The following is a 22,348-nucleotide window of genomic DNA, read 5'->3' as shown; positions in this document are numbered from 1 at the left end:
AGGGTCCCTTCCAACTCAGGATATTCTATGATTCTATGATTCTATGAATGCTAGAAACTCATGTTTCTTGTCCCTCATCCTCTTTCTTCCTCCCATCAAGTATCAAATAGAGAAAAAAGGCATGGAAACTCCCTGCAAACAAACTCTATTTCTCCACTCAGTGCTTTCTCCCAGGAATGAAGGCAGAAGAAAAACATGCAGTGGAAGACCTGCCTTCTGATTTCATAGATTTGGGGATATGAGATCAGCTCTGCTGATCTAAGAGCAGGATTTTCCCTTTGGTCTTTGCATCTTGGCTGAGTGGCTAAACCACTTGGCCTGCATGTAACAACCTAATCCATGACCTCCTGCCGTACAGCAGGCAGCCTGAGGTTTCTTCTCAACAGAGCTTTAAATTACTAAGTTTGTTAGAACAAGTGGCTAAATCAGAATAGACACTGCCTTATCTAACTGATTGCATTTGGAATGGTTCCATGCTTCACAGTGCTTTACAAATGCTTTTATAAAGAGTTTAAGCAAAAGACAGCTACCAAAGGATAAGCTGTTTCTGAAGACATTTGGCTCTTGCAGCTAATTTATTTGCCAAAGAAAACTCTGTGTTCCAATTCTGTGAGAACCACTGGAAACATTTCTCCTGCTGTTGCCTGCTCTGCTCTGCTTTTTCAAGCAAGTGCCTATTGTCTTCACTAAGCAGGAAACCTTTTCTATAGTCTCTCTCTCTCCTTTTTTTTTTTTTTTTTTTTTTTTTTTATTTTTTCCCCATAAGGCTGCTTCTTCTACTTCCCCACTTTTCCTTTCGCACATAATAGAATTCTGTTGCTATCAACTTTATCTCCTTCTTTATTGTTTTGCATTTCAGCCAAAAGTCTTCACAGAAACCTTTTTTGCCTTTGAAAATGATGACAGTGGAAGAGGAGGCATTTTCACATAATCACCATCTGTATACTAAATAGCACCTACGGTTTTGTACAAAGCACTGCCTTATGTCCTGGCTGCTGGAAGTTGCACACCAGACATCAACATATATATGTGAAGTAAACATAAAATATGGGATGTGATAACATTTGATAAAATGAAAGATCATTTTTTAAGCTCTATTACTGCAAAAACTGTGTATGTTTAAATAACCAAATTCTTGCATCTACATGTACTCAAGAGAGCACAAATCCAGTTTTTAAACAATTTAACCAAACTCTATAATAAGCTATAGTTTAAAGTGATTTGTGTTATCTAAGCATAGTTGTGTCATGGAAGAATATTATTCTGTCTTCATGTCTAGGGACACACACACTCCAAATTGCTTCATGTTAAAGCAATGAAGAAAAATATTTTAAAACTTTTTCCTTCTCCAGCTAATAAATCTTTTGATAGTTAATTTTTTAGGGGTATGCAGCAGGAAAGAGCAGTCAGAAAGGAAGAAGTTTCAAACTCTCTGAAGTTCCTAAGTTTTGTTTATCTGCAACCTCACCCAGAGATGTTTAAAATAAGCATTGAAACATTTCCTGTCACATTTTCTTATCCCTGTATGGTAAATTCTTCCCACCTATACGAATGCCTCATAAGAAAGCTTTGTTTTAGTGGCAGGAGATAAAGTCCTCTTAAGAGATTGCCTTTGAATTTCTATTATTAAAAAGACTTGAAGCGATAAACCTGTTCCCATTAATTGATTACAGACTACATGAATTCTTACCCCATTAATAATGTTTGCATTGTGTAATATTAAATGCAAAATTCAGGTTCTAACTGACGTGTTCAATGCCCATCACCCCACCCTATCTTCAAAGTTGTTCCTGGGTGTACAGTTTGGCACATGGTTTCTTTCCAATCTCACTCCAAAGCACACTGCCTTCAAAGCTGCTGCTCCGAAGTGACTCGAGTATAAGACAAAGCAAATTCAGACACGGATATTCATTAAGAATTCAATTTTAATTTACACAGAATCATGGAACAGCTCAGGTTGGAAGGGACCTTAAAGATCACCTACTTCCAACACCACTGTCATAGGCTGGGACGCCACCCACTAGATCAGGTTGCTCAGGGCCTCATCCAACCTGGTCTTGAACACTTCCAGGGATAGGCCTTCCACAAAATCTCTGGGCAACCTATTCCAGTGCCTCAGCACCCTCTGAGTGAAGAATTTCCTCTTAACTTCTAATCTAAATCTCCCCTCTTTTAGGTTAAAGCCATTCCCCCTTGTCATGTCACTATCTGATTGAGCAAAGAGTCGCTCTCCATCTTTTTTATAAGGTCCCTTTAACTACTGAAAAGCCACAATGAGGTCACGCCAGAAACTTCTCTTTTTCAGGCTGAACAGCCCCAGCTCTGTCAGCCTTTCTTCACAAGAAAGGTGCTCCAGCCTTCTGATTATCTTTGTGGCCCTGCTCTGGACCCATTCTAACATCCTTCTTATGCTGGGGGCCCCAGACCTGGATGCAGAAATCCAAGTGAGGCCTCAGAAGGGCAGAGTAGAGGATGACAATCACCTCCCTCGACCTGCTGGCCACTCCTCTGTTGATGCATTCCAGGATGCAGTTGGCTTTCTGGGCTGCACACATGCACTGCCAGTTTATGTCAAAATTTTCATCCACCAGAACCCCGCGGTCCTTCTTTGCAGGGCTGCTCTCAGTGAGTTATTCTCCCAGACTGTCCTCATGTCTGGAATTGCCCCAACCTGGGTGACTTCTCAAGCTTGTCCAAATCCCTTTGGATGTTATCCCTTCCTTCTGTTGTATCAACTGCACCACTCAGCTTGGTGTCATCTGCAAATTTGCTGAGGGTGCACTCAGTCCCACTGTCTATGATGTTGATAAAGGTATTCAAAAGTACTGGTCCCAGGAAAGACCCATGAGGGACATCACTCGTCACTAGCCTCCACTTAGACATAGAGCCATTGACCACCACACTCTGGGTGTGACCTTCAAGTCAACTTCTTATCTACTGAGTGGACCACCAATCAAATCCATCTCTCTCCAATTTGGAGATCAGGATGTCATGTGGGAACATGTTAAAGGACTTACAGAAATCCAGGTAGATGACATTGGTTGGTCTTCCCTTGTCAACTGATGCAGTCACTCCATCATAGAAGGTCACCAGTTTGGTCAGGCACGTTTTACCCTTGGTGAAGCCATGTTGTCTGTCTCGGATGTTCCTTGTACCTGTTTGCCTTGCATGTGCCTCGACATTGCTTCCAGGAGGATCTGCCCCGTGATCTTGCCAGGTACAGAGGTGAGGTTCACCGGTCCATAGTTCCCTGGGTCCTCCTTTCCTCTCTTTTTAAAAATTGGAGTGATGTTTCCCTTTTTCCAGTCACTAGGGACTTCACCTGACTGCCAGGACTTTTCAAATGTGATGAACAGAGGCTTAGCAACTTCATCAGCCAATTCCTTCCAGACCCTGAGATGCATGCCATCAGGCCCTATAGACTTGTACATGTTTATTTTCATCAGGTGGTCTCGAACTTACTCTTTGCTTACCATTAGAGGGACTTTGCTCCCCCAGCCTTCATATATGGGCTCAGGGAAACAAAAGACTTGGGAAACCTGACTGGCAGTGAAGACTGAGGCAAAGAAATTGCAGAGTAACTCAGCCTTCTCCATACCTGTTGTTACCAGTTCACACTTCTCATCTATCAGAGGGGCTACACACTCCTTGGCCTTTCTTTTCTAAGCAACGTACCTTCCTGTTATTCCCTGCATCCCTTGCTAAGCTCAGTTCCATATGTACCTTGGCTTTCTTTATCCCATCCCTGCACATCCAGACTGCATCCTTGCACTCTTCCCAGGCCATGGGTCCCTGCTTCCACTGCCTGTGCATTTCCTTCTTGTGCCTCAGTTTGCCCAGCAGGTCTTTGCTCAGCCATCCTGGTTTTCTGTCCTCCCTGCCCACATTTTTACATAGGGGGTGGATAGTTCTTGCGCTCTAAGGAAAATATCCTTAAAGAGTTGCTAGCTCTGTTCAGCCCCTTTGTCCCTAAGGACAGTGTTCCCCAGGATCTCATCCACTAGATCTTTAAACAGGTCTTGAAGCTCATTCGTCATAAGTTCAGGGTCCTAACTTTGCTCTTTGCCAGTTCTGTATTCCTTGAGATCACAAACTTAACCAGGATGTGGTCACTGCAGCCCAGACTGCCTTCAGTCTTGACCTCTTTAATGAGCTCTTCCGTGTTGGTGAGCACCAGGTCAAATAACAATTCTCCAACATCTGGCAACACTTCATGACATGTTAACAATATGTAATCAATCATGCTAATGGCATACAGTAAAAAGGCTACAAGCCACACAGCTACACAAAATGTGAAGTATAAACTTCTGGGACCGAGCATAGGGAACTGGAGTCTCATATCAACCTCATTGTGATGACTGAAAAAATACAAATTAAGAGAAAAACTACTCGCAACACTTCAAGACATTTCAATTAGTGGGGGAAAAAATAAAATAAAATCAACATGTTTCCTGAAACATACTGCAACAAATGAAACTTGCAAAACAATTCCATTGGTGCTAAGATGTTTGAAAAGGTCATAGCCTCTCATATCTGGAGGCAATCACAAATGAGTGGTTCATGGGTTCTGTGCAAGTCAGAGTTATTGCATATTCAGAGTTTTATTTGATGATATATATTTAAAGATTTTTTACAAAATAAAATATCTCAAATAGACCCTAATGTTGATTTCCTATTTGTGGGAACCTGAGCAGAATACAGAATAAATTCAGTGATAGAAGGAAAGGATGGCATTGGGGAAACTGCAGAAATTGGATTCTAATCATAGGGGAAAATATGTAAAAGTCCAGGCTTCAATTCTGTCAGTGTTTAATTACATACATTATTTAATAGAGGCAAATAAATCCCATCAGGAACCCAAGGGCTGTATCCATGTAGTTGTATAGAACAGCCACTTCAGAGCAAGTCTGAGTTCAGACTTGTTGCCTATTCATAAAGAAAAGCTGCAGAAATACCCTACTGACTCCCAGTCATGACACCTCCTGGTATTTCCAAAAGAAAACCTCAGGTACGTTGTCTAGTCTTTGCAGTGCACAAAGAGCTGGACACTCTATACAGCTCCAGTTTTCCTATGCACCCATGCTGTGATGATACTTCCTGGTGCATATATAAATGGAAAGGAGAGGGGAGGGGAGGAGAAGGGGCAGGGCTTGGGAAGATATCTTTCTCACTCAAATTAAACTTCATCTTTGGTGACTTCTGATTTTAAAGTCTTCTTCCTGTCTAAGTCATTTTAAGAGAAATGCATTTTATCCATGAACGTCACTGAATGCTGCAGGTGAGGAAAACTTTATAATTCCTTTCATAAAGAGCATAAAGTTGAAGCAGAGAATGTGTATTCATAAGATCACTTTGCCAATGGCAAGCCTACAAAGTTGTGTCATTTTTATAGGATTTGAAGGCACCCTATCGTTGAGGTGTTTCTGGTCTCCTTTCAAAAATATTGACACCATTTGAGTGCATGATGTCTGTGATTCATTAATAGGGGATATACAGATGGGAAGTATAATTCAGTAAATGAGGTTACTTTCACTTACTTTGATCAGCCCAAAGTGCTCTAGAATTACTTCAGTGTGATTAGGGGCCTATTATGGATATTATGCTGAATAAATTAGAAATACTAGAATGCCTAAATGAGCAATGTTTATTGCAACAAATTGAGATTGGGGAGGGGTGGGGGACACATCTCAATTACTTTTTTTTTTTTTTTTCCTAGACTGCTAATATGTCTTCTAACACTATACCGTGCTTAGATTATCTCACCAGAGGGGGAAGTAACTACGACCATAGCACACTCCTGTTGCAATAAAGTTGTAACAAGCACTATGTTGGAGCATCTGTCTTCCACGGTAACTTTTTCTATTTCAGTAAATACAGACCTCCAGACTTTTATATACATGCTTAATTGTTTGTACAGGAATACGCAGACTGTAGTCTATAGGAGTATTCATATGCTTAGAGTTAAGAACATGCTTAAAAATTTCCGGGACTGGGGCCTGCCTTTTCCCAGTGGAGAATTATGCTCTTACACAGGCTTTCCCCCCTGTGTGCTTGCATAAATCTGTCCCTTTAAGTTTTACAGAGCCAAACTGCTCCAGTCTTACCGTAGCCATTTTGCAACTGCTGGCTGCTTGGTGCCTGTTCTGTCTCCTAACTGGTTAGGTCCTGTTATGCTTTTCCACAGCTCTCTCTTTCTTACTCCTGCGTCTCACACATGTGATTGAAAAAGGTTCATCCAGCGGTAAGTCTGACTTTTCTTTTGTGTCTGATCATGGTGAAAATGCTGTAACACATCATTTACTAGTATTAAAAGAATGTCCATAGCCTTTAAAATTTGTCTCTATTCTTTAGCCAGTAGTGAGGAGAAGGATCTGTTCCAGTTTGCAGCACATTGGCAGATTATATTGATTAAACTGTCTTCTGTAGACTCTTTCCTTTTCAATTTTAAGTAAGATTTTTGTTTTCCTCTCAAAGGCTCAGTGCTTTGCTGTCATTGGTAACTACTTAAAACAGGTGCGAGACAGGTTCCCTATTTATGATGTAAGTAAATTTCATTCACATCTAACTGCTTTGCAGTACTCTTGGATATAAAAATAAAAAGCAGAGGTAACAGCTAAAGGTGACAAGAGGCAAGATATGCTGCATCTCAAGCAGATGTCAATGGATGCCGTTCACAAATCTGTATCACACACTGATTCACTACACAAGCAGTGAATGCTTCCACCTTTGATAAATATATTGTGTGAGAAAACAATCTGGATTCCACTGAAATAGTTTCTGAATAGTAATATGGAATAACACAAGAATAATAAGCATATTGGAATAATAATGCTAGATAAATAAAGCATAACATTTGCAAAGATTAGGAAGCCTGACTTCCATCATAAATCAGGAGTTTAAATAGAAAGAACTATCAGGCTTGTCTACAAATTAATGTTTAACGTAGCAGGAAGGGATCTACACAATCTTCTTATATGAATGCTGTTAGTCAGTAGGAAACTCATCAGTAAGCTCAGCCAGATAGCCTTCTATTCCAGCATGCCAATATCTTGTCCCCGAGGAGCATGTGAGTAGTAGCTAGTGAATCATAGAGCAGTCAGCCGCTTCACTGAAAGATGATGGTCAGAATACTGCTTCAGGATTGTTCCAAGCTATGCACAGGGTTTTGAAGAGCTTCTAAGACTGTAAAATGAAAACCTGAAATTTGTCAATACTTTGCATTTGTTATTTACTGCAGCTTGAAAGAAAAATCTAGGAGTGCCTGGAGTTGTGATAGTGAGGAACACTGAGCTGTCAGAAAGAAGAGTGCAGAAAGGCAGACAGTAGCAAAGGCTATGGTCCCTGCTGTTACAAAATGTGATGGGTGAGAAGGAAGGGTCAGGAAGTGCATAGAATGTTGTCAGCTCCTGAGCTTATGGAGCAAGCTTGTGGAGCTACTGCATCTTGTGACTTATGGTTTGTCTGCGGTCCTTTGAATGTCAACAGCTCTCACTCCCAAGTTGAAAGGCCACTAACAGATGAATAACTAACTCCTTGCAATAGCCATAGCAACACTTTTCTTGCATTGCATCAGGTGTACTTCTGAACAAAAGTGCATACAAGTACAATTTAATTAGTCTGAATCATAGTATATTTAACGTCTGTGCTCTACACTTGGCGTACCACTACAATCATAGTAATCCTAAACTGTAGGGTCAAATGTGCTCATAGAAATGGAAGAAATGGAAGTGGTCTGGCTGAACCCTGGAACAGAACCAGTGTGTTCATTCCTACAGGATTGAAATGTATGTGGGTTTTGTTTTTCATTCACTGCTGGCAATGACTGCTTCCAGCATCCTGCCTTTGGTCCAGGTGCTGCAGGAAGTTTATTTTCCATGGACTAGCAGTCCAAAGGTTGCCTTTACAGGCAGCAGAAAACTTTATCTAGTACAGAAGATGTCTGTTTCCAAGCCCATGCAAATGTATTTTGATGTGCTGCCTTCCTACTCCTTGGCTTGTGTTATGGGAACAACATCAGTATAGTGGGAAATCCTTTTAAAACATCTAGTATTTCACTGTTACTTTGAAGATTGCTACGCTCGCCTGTGGAACAGAGCTGTGTTGCCATCTCAGTGGAATGCGATCTGTCCTTTCTCCACATGAAGCAGTACTGGCTTATGGCCTGGCAGAGCCTATTTCTGATAAAGCAGACGGTGTCTTTCCATTCAGCCACCTTTCATTCACCACCGAACAAAACTTTGTTCTGCCTTGCTGTACAGCTGTTATTTTACAGCTCTGTGTTCCTAGCTTATATTTTTAACTTCCAAAATGTCTTTCCCATTAGTGCTTTCCCATTTGATCTGTGTGGGTGGTCTTCAGCTTTCTGTCCTCAACTATTCCTTTAATTTAGTCAATCTTCTGCTAGTTTGTCTTGTCCCCTGCCCAGAACAGAAAAGGTTGGTTGTCTTTGTTGATGATACTGAACTGAAAAGTGCTGTTGACTTTCTGGAGGGACAAGAGGTATTCTAGAGGGATCTATGTACATTGGAGCATTGTGTAATCATCAAAGACATGATGTTCAACATAAGTAAATGTTCTTCTGCACCTGGGACAGAGTAATGTTGAACACAGGCACTGACTGGGAGACGAGTGGCTGGAGAGCAGCTCAGCAGAAAGGGATCTGGGGGTGCTGGCTGGCAGCAGGCTCAACACGAGCCAGCAGTGTGCCCTGGCAGACAAGAGGGCAAAGTGCATTTTGGGGTGCATTAAACACAGCATAGCCAGCTGGTCAAAAGAGGTGATTCTCCCGCTATATTTAGTGTCAGTGTGGCCTCACCTCAAATACTGCATGCAGTTCTAGGCTCCACAATATAAAAAGGAAATTAAGGCCCTTGAAATCATCCAGAGAAAGGCAAAAAACCTGGTAAATGGGCTAGAAGGCATGCCCTGTGAGGTGAGGCTGAGGACACTTTGGTTGTCTAGTATGGAGAAAAGCAGGCTGACGGGCAACCTCATTGCTCTCCGCCACTTCCTGAGAGGAAGTGGATAGGGAGGTGCTGGCCTCTTCTCTCTGTTAACTAATGACAGGACAAGCAGAAATGGCACAAAGCTGCACCAAGGGAGGTTCAGACTAGATATAATGAAAAATTTATTTGCTGTGAGGGTGGTCGAACCCTGAAACAGGTTTCCTAGGGAGGTGGTTTATGCCCCACAACCGTCAGTGTTCAAGAGTCATTTGAATAATGACCTCAGTAATTATTTTACCCAATTTGTCAGCTTTGTTCTAAACTGCCAATTTTTATTTGAGAGCAGGCATTTTGTCACCACTGCCAAATGTCTGAAGAAACTGATTCTTCCTCCATTTCTCTCACCCTCTCTTTTTTCACTCTGTGAAGCTGTTTTCCTGAGGTTTCCATTTCCTCCATGTGCTGTTCCATGACCCCTTTCATTTTTGGTCAGTGTTGACAGAGTTAACTAACTAGGAAAGATAGCAACAACAATCTGGTTTACCCTAAGCAGCACCTTGTAGTTCAACTCTCATTTAAAACTGTTTGGCTTTTTCAGAAATATCAGTAGATTCTTGTGTCCAAGCTGATAACTTGTTCTTTAACTACATTGGATAAACTTCCCTGTATTAGTTGTGACCATTGCCCAGCCCCTTCAAGGTAACCAAAACAGAGATACTTCCATTCATAACCAGAAATTAGCTGTGGATGGGAAAGAGCTGTGAAAGCAAGTCTTAGTGCTATCTTAACAGCAATATGTCAGCTTCAGTGACAGCTACTATTCCTTTTCTTTTAACACCTCTGGATCTCCAGAGTGATGGATGATCATCTATTCTGACAGTGGAGATGACATTAAACAGTATCTAAAGTCAAAAGTGCAGGGAAGAACCACACAGGAAGATGCAGAAAGGAAAAAAGCCCTAGTAAATTCATTATTACCATATGAAATTTTACATCTGAATTATGCACTTTGTTAATGGATGATGTTTAGGTCCTTCCCTTTTGTATGCAGTTGGCATTCAGCAAAATAGTATGAGAGGACAAAAGTGTGACTTTTATGTCATGGGCCCTTTTATGGTCTTATGCTGGAGGAATCTTTCAGCTTTCCAAAAGTCTGCTTTAAATCTTCTATGAAGTTCTGGATTTGTCTGCCATGGAGGTGGAAGGGCTTAGGACCTCGTTGTAGCAATGAGCTTAAGTCTTGGGTAGGGGATATGAATAGTAGGAAGGGTAAATCCTGAGAAAGCAGGTAGCTTTCACTGGGCATGTCACTTGAAGTAGCAGCTTTCTAAGCGGCTTAATGAATAAGAGTCACTAAGCAAAGAAGAAGTGGTCTCAAATAATTACCCCCAACACTTTCTCTTATCTCTCCTCAGCATCTTTTAGAGAGTGCTGCTGCCAAACACCTCATTGGATGGGAAGTAGCCGTTTTGCCTTCAAACGTGGGATGTAAGCATCTAAGTCACTGAGGTGGTCTTGATAATTACCTCAGATCTATAGCTGTTTCTGCAGTTACCCACAGAACAGCTTCTTCCCTTTGGTTCAAGCACATTTCCAGTTATCTTTGCATGTTATTCATATTCCTTTCACCAGCTCCCTGTCCAGGTGACTGTTTTCATATCCAAGTCTATTTGCATGTCTTTTTCAAGTAAGAATTTGTGAAGTACTGCCAAATGTTTTACTGCACTCTAGATACTGCTTTATCTGCTAATTTTATCCTTTGATTAAAAAAAGGTGTTATTTGGTGTGTTTTGTTTGGTTGTTGTTGGGTTGTTTGGTTGATATTTTTTATCCTGCAAATCTGCTGAAATTTTATGGAGCTTTTTACAAGCTTCCATGAATCTTGGACTAGGTCTTACAAAAAAAAAAAAAAAAAAAAAAAGTTGTTGATGTTGTTGTTTGTTTGTTTTGTTTTACTTTGTTTTGTTTGTTTGTTTGTTTGTTTTTGGGGGGGTTGCAAGGAAAGGGTGGGTGGATCACTATTATTTCCAGTAATAAAATCACTAAGGAACCTTATCATTGCCCTGGTTTATAGAAACATCTAAGTGTGTGTTTAGCTTTAATCATGGAGTTAATCTTACCAACTTCAAGATAGCTATTCTTCTCTTTAAAATTGAACATATGCTTAAGTGCTATCTTGGACCAAGACCTAGGTAAGCATACTGAATGAACTAAATCCACTTAAATGCAGATGAATGATGGAACTAGCTCTTCAGTAAATCCTAACTGTGTATTATTTTTTTTTTGAAGAATGAGTCTATAAGCCACTCCCACAGCCAGATGGACAGAGTAGGATTACAGATTTAAGCAAAGAATTTGTTAGGAGTGGTTACCCTGATTCTAAGCAGAGACCCACTACATGTTTTAAGCATGAAAATCTCCCTGACAGCAGAATTTCAGCTCAAGCTATTATATTTTACTTTCATGGAAAGAATTTGTTTCACAAGGCAATAATAAGTGAGGGATACACTGTATGAGAAAAAAAGAAAAAAAGAACCTTGCTTTATCAAAGGCTAGCTGTTTTATTGTTGGTGTTGTTGTTGAAGGTTACAAACTTTTGGATTCCTTTTTTTTTCTTTAAAAAAAATAATTTATTATTATTTTATTTCCTGCTTCTCTCTCTTATTGTTGATATTATCATACTTTAGTTTTTGCTTTCCAGCAAGTTTCTTGGTACCAGCTTCTGTGCTATTTGTTGGATTCATGACTCCTGAGCTGTAGATCTTCACTTCTGGAGTATGCACTATTGTGCAGAGTAGGTCATTGATTGGGGCGATGGAATATTTAATAAACACTTCATAAAGTTATGACCTTGGAGCTGACAGAAGCAGATTATGTTTAGGGTTTGTAAAAGCTTTTAATTTGTGAGGATTTTATGGAAGAACAGTCAAAGAAAAAAATCTCAAATAAGTTTTCCTGGCCTACGGAGTCAAGCTGGATGCCCTAGTTTCTAAATCAGGTAAATTACTGAAGGTAATTACTGGTAAAATCAAGTACAATTGGGTAATCAGGTAAGGTAAAATCAGGTAATTACTGAAGACTGATAAGAGTACTAATTCTAGGATGCTTACACAGAATGAATCATTTCTGTGATTTCAGTTTAATTCAGATTGGAAGTCTGGAGTGTTTGTAATGTACTAAAATGTATGTTAACTACACTCAATATTTGGTTACTGAAAAATGCTTGGGAAAGTTTTTGTGAAGCTTCAGTGAAAAACAGATGCATAGGTGAGTACCTCTGTTTGACAGGAATGGGTTGTCTTAGCTGAGACTGGATTTCTATTGTCTAAAGCAGTTTTGTTTCTGAGTAAGAGCATTTTCACAGAGTTTGTAAGGTGCATAATGTAGTCTTAATTTTTCAGTGTTTCTTGTGTTGGAAGTAGTTATAGGTTTCAAAATTTAATTCTGAGTTCCAGTAATTGCAAATATAGTTTTTATTTCTTAGCCATCATTTCTTCAAACAAAACGAGGACCAGTGAATTTACATCTGAAGCAAGAAATAATGTTAATTTTGAATGAGACAAGTCCTTAACTTGTATGGCAGTTCTCAGTGGAGACTATTTATCTGGTGCCATAGAAAGCCCCTGAGTTTACCTGGTGAGCTGCACTGAATCAACATGAATTCTGACAATGATATCACTCCATGCAGAGCACATGTAGTTTAAAGCTTCTGCAGCATAGTGTAGGCCCCTGTAATCTATTACATTAAATAATTTGAAGGATATTTTTCTTGTAGCTACACAGGGAGCAGATACATGATATACAGGAAATGAAATTCTGATCAAGTTCAGAGCTTTCCACCTGCTTTAAAATGTCACAGACATCATTTCAGTTTTTATTGTGTCAGTAAGAACTGGGACTAATCCTACTGAAGTCAAGCATTAAACCTGCATGAGGTCAGAATAGAGTTACATATTTATTAGTTGTGTGTTTGGTGGTTCTCCCTAAAATTATATGGACGACATTCATTTTCCAGTATTCAGACTGGCTTTTTCTGCACATTATGGATTCAACAGAAACTGCTAAGGAGTAAATATTGTTTAAAAACAAAAACAAAAAACACATCCACTTCCTTTTTAGTCTTTCACTTTTTGTGACCCAGATCCAAATTATTGCAGGAGTGCCTGTGTATTTCTTAAAGCTTAGCATTTCTTAAAGCAAAACGGCAGTGAGAATCCTTCTCCACCAATATTCTACTGTGAGAGTCAAAGGACCTGTCCCTGGTGAAACCTGTGAGATGATAGAGTTGACCTCATACTCTCTTTGCTTAGTTGTGAATAGGGAGGATGTTATGCATCCATACCATAACTGCCCTGTTTTTGTGCCACTGACCCACATCAGTCTCCATGGCATTTAGAAAAAGAGATGAAGGAGCCACAGATACTGCTGAGCAACTCTTCTGAATCCAGTTATGGTACTGTAGCTCTTTCCCACTCCCATATCATGGTTCCCTACAGCATGATATACATCAGAAAATTTCACAACACATTTTTGTAGTGAACCACCAACAGGGTAAGAAGAAACCTGAAAGGAAAATAGATCATTGAATAAAGCTACTGAATGAGATTTTTCCTGCTTCTGTCTAACTTTTGCTTTCCAGAGTCCTCATATCCCTCTGAGAAAACTGCATGTAGCAAGCCTTTCTCAGGAACCCATATCTTCCATTTCTGTGGAAAAAAACAAAACAAAACAAAAAAACAACATAGAAAACATGGGAGTTTGAGACAAGGCTGTTCCCATGAGAACTTTCTTTTGCGTATTTTCTGTTATCTGATTATAGCGGGAGAAGGGTTTTCTTCAGCTTTACCCCTGCCTAGGACAACTACCATATCCTGACGCCAAGTCGCAAGAATCCAAGGCTGCCAAGATTATTGACCTAGGGAATATGTGCCTCTGAGTTAGATCCTGAGATCAGGAGGATCAGGGGGGCTAATCAGTCTATTTTACATGTCTGAGGGGTCTAATGTTAAAGGAACCAGTGTGATAATTATTAACCCACCCACATATTCCTTCTGCCCTTCAGCTTTTAGTCTTGCAGTTTCTACCTTCTTGAGACTTCAAACATAGGCCTCTGTGATACCTCAGCATAGACACTGCAACTGTGGTAGCACGGCTATTGTTTTTTGCAGAGCAGAAAAAAATTCCTTCCTAGAAGTTTTTCCTTGGGGCATAAATTCAGGAATCATGCTCTGACCTGTGATTTGGCTCATATATTGGGGTTATTGTGTGTGCTCTCTCAGCAGCATAGAAATGAACAAAATTCTATCTTCTGAACTTAATGGGAATCACATTTACTGGATGTGTGCAAAATAAAAAAGATAAAAAGTATGCTTCATATGAGCAGTGGGCTGTGTCAAATATGAGTATAACTGAAGGTATTTGTAATAACTTCACAAAGCTGTCGTTCAATATTTTAAAACATATTTAATATCTGAGTCAGAGAAGCATATTCTTTCAATCTCATGTTTAGTTTAACTACCTACTATGCAAATATGGGACTTTGTAAATTCTACTTTGTCCAACAAGTTTAAAGCTATATCTCTGCTCCATTAGCCGCAAAGAGTACACACTGCAAACATCTATAAGCAGTTAGTTGAGGTTCTTATTACACGAAATAATATGTGTAAAACACAGCCAATATTTGTATTAAAATTCCTTTCTCAGACACTGAGAACATAAAAAGGAATCAACAGGAGTTATTTACAATGCTAGACATGGTATTTTACTACATATTTCTATTTAGTTTCTTTTTCTTCTGTAAATTGCTGCTACATATATGTGCAGTGGGCATATCAGGCAGTTAAAATATATTTTAAAACTTAGATCTGTGGAATTAGATGGAATAACGAACAACTTTTATGACACCTTGCCTTGTTTTGCATGGTGGATAATACTTTAACCATAGGGTACCCCTTATGCATTCAAAGTGCTGAAAACAGGGGCTGCATAAGTCTAACCAAGAGCAAGACTTCATCTATGTTCAGCTAGCAGAGTTAATTCCTAATTAATGCAGAAAGATTGATCTCAATTAATAGAGGTTCATTTTCCTTTTGAGTTTGCATTTCAGATGCTCTTGTGGTATTTCCTTTAACCTTATAGCATCATGAATGAGTTTTTCACCTGAGGTTGTACCTGAACAGTTTCCTCAACTGCACGTTCCTAAATCTCTGTAAGTCTTTTGCCACCCCGCAGCTCCAATTCCCTCCCTTTTCAGCAGTTATGGCTTTCCTCCCACTTTCAATGGAAATATATTTACTTAGGGAGAAGAAACATCACACCTTCCTCCTTAGAAGCCAACCTGAGCACAATAGCATTTTCTGTCAAGTGGTCTCAACATGATTTACAAATGATGAACAGTTCCCTCTCCTCTCTGTGGAAAAGGCAAATAGCAGAAACATCCTCTGTTTTAGAGAGGAGATAAATGATATGCTGCATCTAAATTCATATAAGGCCTACTTCTAGGCAAACAAGAAACATAAACTGAGGAGTACCCACTGTGCTTCTGTCAAAGGTTTGTCTGCCATCTCAACCCTTGGACACACAGGAAGCAATCCTTGATTATCCAGCCCTTCATTAAGAAACTTGTAGCTCAAGACTGAAAGCAGAGCAGGAGATTTGAGAAGGTGGGTGTAGATGGTATAGGGCTGTGTCAGTCTCTCTCTTTTTGCTCCATATGGGGCCACTGTGCATAAAGCAGTTTTTCAAGCATGATTTAGAGTAGGCTGATCATGATCTCCCCTAATCATGTGGCTAACGTCTGCAAAATGGGACCCTGTGATTAAAATGATGGAAAATATAAGGTCAAGATATCAAAAGTCTAATTCCATAGTGAGAATACAACTTTCAGGTGCTTCTGGCTTCAAAGCACACCAATAAAACAAAGGAGAAATGTATATTTGGGCTCTTCATGGAAAGCATTATCATTTGCTGTTCATCAGAGGTACCAAGGCAGCTTGTGATTACCAATATATGTATATTTAATAAAATTATCCAGCTCATGAACTTAAGACATTTTAGGAAAAAAAAAGAGAAAAAAAAAAAAAAAGAAAAAAAAAAGTAGTAGTATATATATATATATATATATTATTTTTTTTTTTTCTGACACGGAGTTTTGTTATGTAGTTTGATGGGAAATGTCATTGTTGAACTCTGTAATAACCTGCACAAAACCACACAGACTTACAGTGGCAGCGAATGGAGGACTTTCCCAAGAAAATGTTTCATTATCCTTATATTGCTTGACTTTTTTTTACACCACATCTGTGCTTGCTTCGTCATTCTGCCATCTGCTGTAACAAAATACAGGCTAAGCATTTTGGAAAATAAGCTCTCCACACATTAAAAATGCTCCAATCCTGAGCACAGCCCTTTATTTCTCACAGGCCGTGGAGCTTATTATCCTCTTTCTCCTTTCCCTCCTCCTCCTCCTTCATTATCTCCTCCTCCTACACCTCCCCCACTTTATCTTTTTCTCCCTTGGCCCCACTATCACACACTAGATGTACATAAGCATACCAATCATGTAGAACACAGAATTCCATTGATTTTGTCTCAGTGTTTCTATTAAATGAAATGAATGGCTATGCACTTTACTTCAGTTTGCAAATACGTCTGCTGAAAGATCAGAAATACCAGGTCATTATCAATGATTTTTAAATTTTGAAACTCCCAATCAGACTTGTTTCCTGTTTGGTATTGTCTGCTGATACATAATGTATAGCTGAGAAAAAAAGTCTGGTTGCTACAGTATTAAAATAACAGAGTATGAGCAGAGTGGTTTCAAGCACACTCTCTGTATAGTCCAGTCAAAGTTTCTTCCTGGTGCAGCAGTATAAATCTCTTGGTAGCAGTAAACTCACTACACAGACTTCATTCCTGAACACATGTTCAAAGGTGATAAAATAAATGCAGATGGTCTCCCAAAACCTCAGTGGAACATTTTTTACTGTAACTAAATGGACTGTAAAAAAATAAGGAAAAAGAAAAAAAAAGCAGAAAATGCAGTTTGATACAGACAGGCAATTTCAGAATAGCATCCAGTCATTTGGGAGAAAAGCTAAATAAAATGTGTGTTTATAATAATGTATTGTCAAAACAATATTGACAGAGCATCTGAACGACCTAATAGGAGTAAATTTTAAAATACTCAAATTAAACTAGTATTGTGAGCTGAGTATTTCAATTAACTACTTTAATATGCATACAAAAACTTTGGATAGGGAACTTCATTCATTGTGCTCTCACCAAAGTTGACAATAAAACCATCCCCAGCTACAGTGAAAACAGAATTAGGCCTTAACAAATTTATTACAGGCTTTGTTTACAAACTTGTTACAAAATTATACAGCATCTTATGTGTACAGAGGATTTACAAGAACATTTGACTGATGTGTGTGATTGCTCTGCTCTCTGGTTGAGATCTGCAGGTTTTCTTCACTCATGGCCTGATACTGCTTCCCCTGTAGTCAGTGAGATTTTTTTCATTGACTTTAGTAGAAGTTGGATCAGATCCAAAGAATAATACTTCTGTTCATTGTTATACTGAGGTGGGAAAGAGACAGCCAATCTAATAACCTTATGCACCGTGTTTCTTTCTCATTTAATATGTTTCAGATGATCGGTGATAAATTTAATCTGAAGAGTTTTTTGTTGGCCAATTGTAAAACACTTGATGCATTGGTAAAGTTAAGAATCAAAGACCAGTTCCTGCTACTGGATCTATAAATTTTCTTTGAACCTAACAGAATGAACATCCCTTGATTTTCAGTGAGCAGAAAGAACAACATTAGGGTTGATTCTGATGTTACTTATGTTGCTATAATAATACATTTTCTCACCTATATTCAATATACTTTCTCTGGATTTACAGTGATGTAAGCAAGTGCATCACCCACCATGTAGGAACAATGAAGTCAATGAAGTCGCTAATTCATGGTTTGGAAGCAACACTGTCTAACCAAGCTCACTTAGTGTTCTTACCTCCTCTTCTCATATGGACACAGACCTACTTGCCACACAGAAGAATCTTAAGTTAATGATCCATGACAATATCTGCTCTCAATTACTTCTTGCAACACCTGAAAATATTTATTTGGGAATTCAGGATGTAAAACTAGGTTTATAACTTGGAAAAAAAATCAGTAGAACAGGCCTCTTAAAAATATGTTTTTCCCCAGAAGAAGCAAAATGAATGGGTAAGTTTTTTTTTTGTTGTTTGTTTGTTTGTTTGTTTTTTCTTCTGTTGAAACTTAAACATGTCTACTGGTAAAAAATAAGAAAAGTTCTGTTGAGGATTTTTTGTTTGTTTATTTGTTTTCCAAGGAAGAATTTAGGAAAAAAAATCTAGTCAGATTTATTAGATAGTGAGCTGCTTGTTACATTGCATCACCTCCTGCCTTTTAATGATTGCCTTGGTAGCAAACCTCTGAAGCTATTATTGCTAAACCAAAGCTAGATTTTAGTCCAGCAAGATGATTTCATGTGAGGTAAAAACCCTAACTGCATCTTGAAAATTGAGAGGGTTCTCATAAAAACTTTTTTTATGGCCTCCACTACAAAATTGTACCTACACATTCCAACCTGGTTTTCAGAGTCACATCTTTTCCCATGCTTTGCTTCATGAGTAACCTGTCCACTTTCCCAGTGGTTCTATAATGTGTAAGGCTCTCTGTTAGGGATTAGGGAAGATCACACAAATTGTTGCCTTTAATGATGTGCTGCAGATTTGAAGTTGGTTCTCCAGTAGTGAAAATGATATGATTAAAGGCACTCTACTGACATGTTCTTGGGTACCCTGATCTCATTTTCATTTGTGATGCTGAACATGTTACAGCAATGAAAGATGTAACGCAAGAACTAAAGACCACTACAGATGTTTTTTTGAAGGGCTGGCATTTTTCAGCCCTGATTATGGATTAAGATCTATTTAGGCACAGATAACATATGTGGTTCAATCTTAATTCTGTTGACATCCATGACAAGACTCTAATTTACCTTTGTGGGAATAAGATACCATCCAGGACATAATACAGATAATGTATAATAGGCCATCTCTTTCGGCAGTGTAATTGTTGGTGTCTCCAGTGGAGCTACATAACAATGCAAAAAAATAGTTTGAGGTATATGCAAGTATATCTGTCTGTGCTAAGTAACAGCTCACACCAGTGGGACAGAAGAACTTCATTGTAAGTATGGACTACCTAAATTTGAATCACACACACACACACACACACACACACACACACACACGCACGCACGCACAAGTCCCTATGAAAGGTAACACACACACACACACACACACAAAAAAAGTCCCTATGAAAGGTAGAAAGGTACCAGGTTTGCTGAGCAGTTCTACACATATTTTCCCTCCATTAAAAATGGGCAATGAGTTGTCAAGTAGACAAACAGCTTTGTATGGGTGTGTGGCTTTGATATCCATTCCAGGATATCATATCTTTGCTAAAATTCTTTAGCCAAGGGCTCTTTTAATGTTAAGACAGCAGCAGCTTTTTTTCTAATTAAAAAATTCAAACAGAAATGATGTAGCAATTCAAGCTAAAACTAATAGATTAGTGTGAGGAGGAAGAGGTCAATCACAATAAAAACTATATTCTGAAGAAATCATATTTTATGTATTACATTAATGATAAATTTAGATTGGTTCTTGGCTTCAGTAACTTAGTTACAAATATTTTTTAGATTTTTTTTTTTAATGTTGTTTCTAGTATTAACTGGCAGCATTAGAAACAGTTGCAAAACAAATGTGCTTCAAAAATGTAGACAACAGTTGCTGGACTGTTAGCATTTATTCTGAAATGCTAACGGAGGGAAAATGGTCATTTCATTGGCAAAACTGGCATGACACACAGAAATTGTATTTTACAGCTACTTGATGCCTTTGACATTGACATCAGCTGCAGGCTACAACACATATTTTGGTTTTCATTTTGGCAGTGAGGAGTCAACACTGCATCCAATTAAATGTGAATGTATAGAGCAAGGGATGTAAATATGTACACAACTCTTGACATTGATCTGATTTTTAACAAGTTTACTAAATGACAGTCACTGGCTTGACAATACTGAATGAAGAATACTGATTTTACACAGAATTTACAGTCAGGTTATGGTATGCTGCCAACAAGCAGTGTCACAAACATAGTCTAAAAAAATCCAGAGTTGCCCACAGCAGAGGCACACACCCTTTACTCTTGTTTATTGGGAGAGAAAGCTTATATACTGTAGATTTGCTGAAGTTTAATAAATAAAGTCAACTTATAATATATAAAACAATATAAACATTTATATGCTACATGCATATCATATAATTTAAAGTAATAATTTATATATCAAAGAGATGCAGATTTATGTTCTTCCTGTTTTTCTTGACAAGGCGCACACACAAGAGGTGTCTATTCTTATCCACCTCCAGCCTACAAGTTTATTGTTTTCTGAAGTCAGTGCCCTAACATATGTTTGGGATGTCTTGCATTGGGAGTTCCAGTGCTTGTCATCAATGCCTCGGCAGCCATTTTTAACAGGCTTGGCTTCTTTACACCTTGTTTCATAAAAGTATTGTTTAACTGGAGAGTTGCCTGTTTTAATTTCTCCCAGCACAGTTACCTGGTGTCCTCTAATGTCGATAGCAGATGATTTGTCCGTGACCCATAAGCTTTCACTATCACAAACGGAATATTCCCCTCGGTGGCTCTTGTGCTCCGCATATCTTTTCCTCCGAGAGGTTCTGTTCACCACCACTGAATTTCCAATATAATCCTCCATGAGGTACAGCGGTGGTGGTTCCAGCGGTGTGTTGTCACTCAAGAGGACTCGGGGAGAGTTGTAGCGTCTCTGCTGCCTTAGGAGATCTGTATCCATTGAGATAACTGGCTGGAAGTCAGATTTCACATTTTCATCTCCATCCACGTCCTGCTGAGCCTCTACTTTCTTCACCGTGTTTTGATAGTTTTCCTTTATATCTACTATCTGCTTAGAAAGCTTGTTTTTCAAAATGTCTGCCTGAATGAGTTTTATAATGAGAGAATTTATTGAATCTTCTGGCAAACTCCTTTGATCCATGTTGGTAGACTGGATGCCACGAAGATAAGAAAGAAATATCACATAAAACAAGATGGACATCACCTTGTTCACCTGTAAGATCTGCAAAGAAAAAGAAAGTCAATATAAAAGCAATTAAATAATGTTTACTAGGCTTTGTAAACATGAAAATTCTAATTTGTTTTAACATGTTTTACATCTTATGCAATTTACAGATACAGATAAACTATGTGTTTCTTTCAAGATATTATTTCATTTTATAATAAATACAATGATTTAATTTCTTTTTTTTCAGGGTTTAATCAATCTCTCTTGCACCATTTAGGATGATCACACTTTTATTCATTGTTTGTACAGTGGCAGATATTTCAGTTAGCTCCCTTCTCTACAGTGTTAGGTAGCTATTCTTATCAGTGGATAGAGGCCAAGTCACTTTTCCAGAGTCTATTCTGATGAGTGGTTTAGTTTCAAAATTGTAAGGAGATTAGGCAGAGTAAGAGAGTTTCTAGTGGTATAGACGAAGTTCTGACTTCATTAAGTGGCCACAATTTATATGTGTAGAAATGTCACAGATCGATCAAATTTCTGTTCATCAAATTTGTTTAACTTTACCTTAAGAGCATCATCATACACTGAGAAATAACACAGTGTTTCAACAGTGCTCTTTTTCTCTCATAAGGAAAGGTATTCTTGAGGAAAGAGGGCACAGTCTAGCAGCAAAATGGTGTTTCTTACACTTTGAACTTCAGAAAGCAATGGTTAGGATTTGCAATACAAGTGAGAAGTTCAGATAGATCCACAGAACATTTTGTTGTGGCTGTTTGCAGGGCTGGGACCTGTTTCTTATTCTGTTTTTAATGAAGTTTCTTCATTGCATCTTTATGAACTGGAGTGAAACTGGCTGTAGAAATATTCATGGACAGAAGGAGTACAGTTATCCCCTCCTCCTAACCCCTCAGTAAACAAACAAATAAATAAATAAATAAACAAACATGAAATTGAAGAGTCTTGTTCATATAGATCAAATGAACTCAAGACCAAGATTTTGAAAACTGTAGATCTAAAAGCCTGCTTCTTCTCTGTAATGTACTTTGTTATGCCCTGCTCTATATGGATTCCTGTAGTGTCCTTCTAATTCTAGCCTCTGAGTATCTTCTACAAGCTCTTTGGGCATTTCTGGTTAAATCCTTCTGTGATACTGTTTGCATACTGTTTGTGTAGTTAAGAACTGTGAACATTTGTCTAAGGAGGTTTTTTTAATTATTTTTTTTTCCCTTGTGTATTTGCACTTGCATTTAAATGAAAAT

General features: G+C 38.6%; 1 protein-coding gene and 1 long non-coding RNA gene across 3 annotated transcripts in view; one reads left to right on the top strand and one right to left on the bottom strand.

Moving 5' to 3' along the window:
• Positions 1–5,153: 5,153 nt before the first annotated feature.
• LOC137841447 (uncharacterized) overlaps positions 5,154–22,348 on the top strand; it is a 55,609-nt gene continuing 38,414 nt past the window's right edge. The window contains exons 1-3 of the long non-coding RNA XR_011088621.1: positions 5,154–5,278; positions 5,717–5,849; positions 6,185–6,241. This is a non-coding gene — a long non-coding RNA (uncharacterized lncRNA). The remainder of the gene's footprint in view (positions 5,279–5,716; positions 5,850–6,184; positions 6,242–22,348) is intronic.
• NTF3 (neurotrophin 3) overlaps positions 17,273–22,348 on the bottom strand; it is a 63,611-nt gene continuing 58,535 nt past the window's right edge. For both annotated transcript variants that reach the window (XM_068654361.1, XM_068654354.1), the window contains exon 2: positions 17,273–21,143. In XM_068654361.1, coding sequence (XP_068510462.1) covers positions 20,349–21,143 — 795 coding nt within the window. In that variant the 3' untranslated portion in view covers positions 17,273–20,348. The remainder of the gene's footprint in view (positions 21,144–22,348) is intronic.

Source organism: Anas acuta, chromosome 1, assembly GCF_963932015.1.
Source record: "Anas acuta chromosome 1, bAnaAcu1.1, whole genome shotgun sequence".
Taxonomy (NCBI): domain Eukaryota; kingdom Metazoa; phylum Chordata; class Aves; order Anseriformes; family Anatidae; genus Anas; species Anas acuta.
The sequence above is the reverse complement of the archived record's forward strand: the minus strand, read 5'-3'. Positions and strand labels throughout refer to the sequence as shown.